This window comes from Drosophila teissieri, chromosome 3L (genome assembly GCF_016746235.2).
Source record: "Drosophila teissieri strain GT53w chromosome 3L, Prin_Dtei_1.1, whole genome shotgun sequence".
Lineage (NCBI taxonomy): Eukaryota > Metazoa > Arthropoda > Insecta > Diptera > Drosophilidae > Drosophila > Drosophila teissieri.
Window position 1 is genome coordinate 1,461,315 of NC_053031.1, and position 7,499 is coordinate 1,468,813.

The window sequence follows — 7,499 nt, forward strand, 5'->3', positions numbered from 1 at the left end:
GCGACGGACGACGGGCCAGGAATCAACGTCCTGCGTGGGAAAAGCCCGCCCACGCCCACCACTCGGTTACCTGGGTTTCGAGCTCGAGTGTTTGGGTGGCTGCTGGGATTGCTTTGGTTCGGTGGGTGACCTTGCCACTGCCAGTGCCTTGGGTCCATGATGTCCATGAGGAGTGTTGGAAATGCGTGTCTGGCACAATGAAAATGCAGCGGTGGGTGGAGGAGGAACTCTCTCGACCTGAGGGAACGTGGGAAAAAAGGATTTACGATGAAGATGAGCTGACGCTGGTGCTGGTGCTGGGAAACTCAGAGCTGATGACGTGCCTGGTCATGGGCAATACTCGTACTACATGTAGTGCAACTGTGTTTTCGTATCTGCTTACCTGTTGCACGCACATGTTAAAAAGTCATCATAAATCTCAGTCGACGACGAGGACTCTGTTTGGGCATTTCGCCTCTCGCCTCTCTTTTTACCCGCCCTGTGAAAATATTTTCACTTTTCATGCGGGAGCAGCTCTGCCGCCGAGGTCGAGCATGACTGGCCAGGATGGGTATTTGTCGTATCTATCGGATCTGTGTAAATTCCCAGCTTATCATGCAAAACACGTAACCACGTAGTCTGATCCTTTCGGCCAGGAAGCCAAAGCTACTCCTTTTGTGCAACATGCCGTGACCTTTCCCGCGAACTCGTGACTGCAGCGGCTCAGCTCAGGCTGCCTAATAATTTGTATAAATATTTATTTTTGCTACCGATTTCTATCTGCTCAACGCCTCCGAGGTTTCGAGGTTCCGAGGGAGCTCTCTCGCTTGGAAAAGGTGTGAAATTCAAAACCCCTGACAATGATGATCTCTTACCGGGAATCGGAGAATCAAGGGGAATCAGACGGGGTTTGGTTTCGGATTCGAAACCGGGACATGTTCTGCATTGCTGAGCCGATATTCTTGATTTGCATTTTTGGTCACTTGCTGCTGTGGCACGTTCCCTCAAAACAACAGAATTATAGAGGCAGAATGCTTTAGTTATTGAATAAAACGGTTACGGTCAATAGACGGCGCAAATAGTTTTGCCACTATTTGTCCAACTAATTAGGAACCCATTTCATTTCGATTGTGAGCAATTGTGTCATTGAAGCAATTGCTGGAAACCATTCGGAAGTGCGAAGCTATAGAAAAAGCGACTGCCAGTCCCGATTTCATCATCTTTAATTGTGTTACCAATTTGTTCGGCTTTCTTGTCTTTGTTTAAAGGCATCAACGGGAAACTAAGCAAAACAATGGCAAATTCAACTTAAACGAGAAACACTTGCCTGGCTGAATTTCGCAATGTTGCTTAAATGTTATTTATTGAGCGGTTTGAGTACTTTTAACAAAGTAAGAATTCTCTGACGAAAGTGCTCTTCTAGTTACTTTTATTGTATATATACTACAAGTAATAATAAGTAATTGATCAAATCGGCTTTGCTGATAGGCAATTAAGCGCAACAGCCTTGCTAGAATTTCGCCACCTTGCTGAGATTAGACCTCAGATCTGCGTAGTAAGCCATGACAAAGCGCAGATCGCCGGAGATCGTTAGTCAGTGCTGTGACATTGGTAAGAAGTGCCGGGCCGTCTTTTGTCTGGATGAGTCATTCACCGTTATGTGGCAACCGGCAGATGTGGAAACCGGTGTGACTAACCAGTGACCAAGAATCGATCCAGCAATCCATCGAACCGCTCGCCTCGAGCTGCAGCAGTCGAGTGACTGCGACAGCAGTGCACCCACACCAGATGCGGATGTGCCATGCAACCCTTATACGGCCGCACCAAAACACAACGTGTTCGAGTTGCAAGCAGCAGGCGGCGGCTCTCTTATACTACGCGACCATCGAGCACTTATAAAGGCCGGCTGCCTTCGCATTCGAAAGTCAGTTGCGTGCGAGCCGCGAGCGCGAGATCATCGAATTGAAAGAAAGTCGGACTGCGACTCGAAAGAAAACTGAAGCAAATATTCAAATTGTCGTGTGTGTGGGTGCAAGCAGAGAATATATCTTAAGAATATCAAAATACAAGCTCCTGGATTTACGAGCAACAAAAAACTAAGTTACCAATGTGTGAGCCGCAAAAAGCGAGTGTAAACCGTGCGAATATGCCAGCTAACTAAAGACATTTGGATTACAAGAAACCCACGCATTTTGGATTATAACATTGCCACAGGCAGCAAAAACCTAAGGTAAGCCCCGAGCCCCGACCCTAATGAGAATATACGCGCAAGATACAAGATACAACATATGAGTTGTGAGATACCACATACTAGGCACTAGGCACTAGATACAAGATACAAGAGAGCTGCAAGAAATGTGCAAATTGCAATAGAAATTGTCACAGCGGCAAAACAAAAGCATTTCGACTTAGAGGCGTAATGAGTTTGTTCAACCTGTGTGCGCGCTCTCTCTCGCACCCTTTGACCGTTTTTTAGGGGTGCGAGTGCAGCAGAAAGCATAAAAAATGCAAATTACACCGCGGGCCATGTGAAACTATGTTTCTGACCAGACCAAACAGAAACAACAAAAAAAGAAGAGAAGAAAGAAGGCCGAATGAATTAATTCATTATGTCTTAAAGCCCGCTTTCGACATCTCTTCTTCATGCTCGCATGGACATTCGGTGCAGTCTGCAATTAAAGTTAATAAATAAATTAATTAATAAGCGGCCGACTGCGATTTCGTGCCTTATTGAAATTGCTAGGCAGCCGAAGGGTAAAACAAGAAAGAGCGCCCACTCACTTTTTCGAGCAGTGTAGGTAGCAGACACAAAAGCAACAACGGTGCGTGTGTGCAATGCGACTTGAGGAGAGAGCGAGAGGGGCATATGCGAGCACAATGAGTGGGAGTGGGAGAAACGCGTTTTTTGAAGTTTTTTTTCTTGTTGAGCAAGGCAATGAATTTGTTATTTTGTTGTTGTTTTTTTTTGTTGTGACGAACAATTGTTTGGGGAATTTAAGAAGATTTGTGCTGTGACTGTAATTGAATCGAATGCGATTAACATAATTTGTGAGGAAATGCCTCTGGGCAATGAATTACAATAATGCCCGGCCATTAGCTGATTAGTTGGCCATTAGCGAAGATGATTTCAGGGCTGAAAGTGCAGTTTATGTAACGGCGGAGATGCTACACACAAGTATCTTCAAGTTTGTCCAGCTAATTTTGGACGAGTAAAGCAAACTTGGCCCATCAAATTTTATGGTTAGCTCTCTCACAAGCTGACCCAGTTTTCCCTTCGGGGGAAAACCAGGAAGTTGCAGGCATCGGCATCGGAATCCGTGTCCCAGACCATAAACAAAATTCTTGCCCACAAAAAGCATGCTTTTCCCTTGCTTTGCTTTTCTTTTCATTTCTTTTATTTCTGCTGCATTTCCCCCGCCCTCTGAAGTCTGCCGTCTGAAGTGTTGTAATTGCTCTTGTTTTGTACTGCGTTTTATGAATAACTTATGCACTTAATTGATTTTTGTTTATTGTTCGGTTCAAGTTAATTAATTACACACTTTATGCGCTCCGTCTTTCTCCAGAATTTCTTCAACGGCGCCAGCATGGAGAACCCAACACAGAATGTAAACGAAACCAAGGTGGATTTGGGCCAGGAGAAGGAGGCGGCGCAGGAGGAGGAGGTGGAGCATTCCACCGCCGCCAAGGAGACCATCATTGACATTCCCGCCGCGTGCCCCAGTTCCTCCAGCTCCTCGTCCTACGACACCGATTGCAGCACGGCGAGCAGCACCTGCTGCACCCGCCAGGGCGAGCACATCTACATGCAGCGGGAGGCCATCCCGGCCACGCCCCTTCCGGAGGCGGAGGATCTGAGCCTGCTGAAGTACGTCCACCGCCAGCACTGGCCGTGGTTCATCCTAGTGATCTCCATCATTGAGGTAAGCACACACAGTCAACTCAGTTACTCAACCCATTAAATCAAAGGAGCCGCAAACTTTCATCCCAAGAGCGATAAAAATGATATGGGGGGCGGAAGGCGACGAAGGGCGGAAGTTTTCCGAGAGTTTTCCTCGCTTTTCGTGTTTCGTGTTTCGTTTTGTGCGTCTGACTCGCTGGCGCCCCCGAAAATCGATTGTAAACAAGTTGAACAACAAACAGCTGAAGGAAAGGCGAACAGAAAAGTTTATGAAACCAGACCGCTCGTAGTTTTTTCAAAGGGCAGACCAAAAATTGTCATATGAAAAGCAGTGGAAGATGAGAAGACGGAAATTATAGAAACTGTTAGTTTGATAGCGAAAATGGAAAACTTGTAACTTTGAGTTTAAAATCCTTGCAAATACACTTTATAATAAAATCTGGGACAAAAGAAATCAAGATAGATATGGTACAATGTACTTATATACATTTTTACATTAAAATGGAAATAATTTGCTTCGTATAGGAACTAGCACGAATATCAAATAAACAGGGCGGCCCACGGGGCGTATGAGTTTAGTTTTTGAAGCCTTGCCAAGTTGGCAGGACTCGCCCTAAGCAGTTTCACAAGACTTTATTTGGGACGTGGTCGCGTGCCAGACAGCAACAACATAAATCAGAGTGAGAGCCCCAAAACTAACCCCCAATTCCTTCCCTCTCTGTCCATTTTAGATTGCCATCTTCGCCTACGACCGCTACACAATGCCCGCCCAGAACTTCGGGCTCCCCGTTCCGATTCCGTCGGATTCGGTGCTGGTCTATCGTCCGGACAGGCGGCTGCAGGTGTGGCGCTTCTTCAGCTACATGTTCCTGCACGCCAACTGGTTCCACCTGGGCTTCAACATCGTCATCCAGCTGTTCTTCGGCATTCCCCTGGAGGTGATGCACGGCACGGCCAGGATCGGTGTGATCTACATGGCGGGCGTTTTCGCCGGATCCCTGGGCACCAGTGTCGTCGACTCGGAGGTCTTCCTGGTGGGCGCCAGCGGTGGCGTCTATGCCCTCTTGGCCGCTCATCTGGCCAACATCACACTGAACTATGCGCACATGAAGAGCGCATCCACGCAGCTCGGATCAGTTGTTATCTTTGGTGAGTTTCCCCACGCTTTTTGTCATATATCTTATGAGTTCGAATTCTTTAGATCTTTCCTCTTTTCAATGATCCTTAAGCTTTATTTTCGACGATTTAACTAACTTGAATCCTTTCCCTTCTTCTAATTGCAGTCTCCTGCGACCTGGGCTATGCTCTCTACACCCAATACTTCGATGGCAGCGCCTTCGCCAAGGGTCCCCAGGTGTCGTACATTGCCCACCTGACGGGAGCCCTGGCCGGACTCACGATCGGGTTCCTGGTGCTGAAGAACTTCGGTCACCGCGAGTACGAGCAGCTCATCTGGTGGCTGGCCTTGGGTGTCTACTGTGCCTTCACCGTCTTCGCCATCGTGTTCAACCTGATCAACACGGTGACCGCCCAGCTGATGGAGGAGCAGGGCGAGGAGATCACCCAGCACCTGCTGCACGACCTGGGAGTGTCCTAAGTATGAGGATTGGAATCGTCGTCGTCGTCGTCGTCGTCAGCATCCTCGCAGGGATTCAGACTCTGCTACAGCTTCAGCTTCAGGAGAGATCGAGAGACAGAGAGTTGGTGGAAAAGAAAAGTTCACTCAACGATTTAGTTCAAAACTAATTCGATATTCGTTTGGCTTTTGCTTTTCGTTAGCATTATATCGTTATCGTTACCGTTTGCAGTTAAACGTTTCAGTTCCGAAACATAGTACACAAACTCAAAACAGAAATAAGAGAAATACACTGGACAAATATGAGGAGAACATAAACCGAAGCCGAAACGTGTAAACAAATGTTGTGATAGAACCAAAGACTGAATTTATTTCGCGTGTAAAAACCAAGTAAAAATCAAGAGGAAAATCGAGAAACCGAACTAATCGCCTCTCACTATGATTTAAATGAGCCCATTATCCATGTTTTCATTTAATGGTTTGCCTGTTTTTCTTAAATTATGTATTTATTGGCCGCAATTAATCCGCATGAATCGAAGCGTCAGCAAACTGTATCAAACTGTTTATACATCCATAAGCATAATCTGCTCCGAACTGTAGGACTTAGCGTTATATTTATGTATCTAGGTATAACTAGCCTCCTAACAAATTGTTTCAAATTGTAAATACTATTAAGTCGCACACTAGTCAAACAACCAGAAGAAAAACGATGGAAAACCACAGCAAAGAACCATTCAATTCAGATCAATTAAGCAAATCGAATGAAATTAAATTAAATTAAAGTCACTTAATGCGTTACAAAATCGAGCAAATATTTATCGTAATCCCCTACACACACAGACACTCAAAAGTATTACTAATTATATTTATTTATGGTAGGGCAGCGAGGGTTTATTAATTCGACAATTGAGCGAACTATTTATTTATTTATTTATTTAATAATTTAGTGAAATTCACACAAACAAGCACGAAAAAACAACAACAACACAAAAGAGAAAAACAAACCAATTCAACTGTAAAAATATCCAATTGAAAAATACACACGCAAAGCCAAAGATAAATGAAAATAAAAATCAAAACATTTCAAGAATACAACAGAAATACAAAAAGAAGCAAAAGCGTTTTCATTTCCCTCACTTTTCTTTCAGTTTTTGGCTGTCGGCTCGATTTTGCCCACAATTTAAGGGCAATAAATAATCGAGCAAGCAGATTATCAAGATACTTGACATATTGACCGATACACACGCACACAAATCGCCAGAAAATACTCGTATATACTCGTAGATAGATTGAGATAGCAATGTATATCGTACGCAAATAGAGAAATATTCTCAAAAGTAATCGCAGAATGAAAACAGCTAATCTGGCATAAAAGCCAGCAAAGCGTAAGCCAAAATAGAATCCTTGTGGGCCCCAAAACCCCAAGTTAGCATACTCGATTTTCAAAATAATGGATCCACACACCCCCGCTCCACCCGAAATAAAATAAGAAAAAAGAAGAAAAACTAGGAAACGGAAATGTTCGGCACGAGACAAGAGAAAAGCAAATAGCAAAAAATTATAGATAAATAAATAAGGAGAGAAAAATTGAACAAAAATAAATGTCTAAATTATAAATGAAATTCTCGTTTTCTTGATAAATAACTCAGGGCGGTCGCTTCAGCATGCATTGGATGTCGATGTGAATGTGCGAGTTGGGGGAACCCAATCAATATTTGCTCCACATAAATATGGGAATTCAAAGCGAAAGGCAAGGCAGCAACTAAGACTCGAGGAAAATCCTTAATTAATACCCACTCCGCAGAAGACTGGTGTCAACGAATTTTCCCACTTGAAGGGTGCGACAGTCGTCCCACCAATCGATATTTGCTCTATTTAGGTTGGAGCCGTGGCAAATTGAAAAGCCCCCCTCCATGAAATATAAAGACACAGCATACGAATTTTGTAATAATTCATATTGTCATCAAACATATCATATTGTATTCAATCCAGCTGAATTAGCAGGACTTAGTCCATGAATTTCCGAATAGGCATTCCACTCGAAGG

The 7,499-nt window shown here is 44.3% G+C and overlaps 1 protein-coding gene across 1 annotated transcript; it reads left to right on the forward strand.

Moving 5' to 3' along the window:
• Positions 1-1,924: 1,924 nt before the first annotated feature.
• On the forward strand, positions 1,925-7,024 carry LOC122616511 (protein rhomboid). Its single transcript, XM_043791988.1, has 4 exons — positions 1,925-2,209; positions 3,543-3,899; positions 4,609-5,026; positions 5,161-7,024. Exons 2-4 carry the CDS (start codon positions 3,564-3,566, stop codon positions 5,472-5,474), a joined length of 1,068 nt encoding a protein of 355 aa, XP_043647923.1. The 5' UTR covers positions 1,925-2,209; positions 3,543-3,563; the 3' UTR covers positions 5,475-7,024.
• The last annotated feature ends 475 nt before the right edge of the window (positions 7,025-7,499 follow it).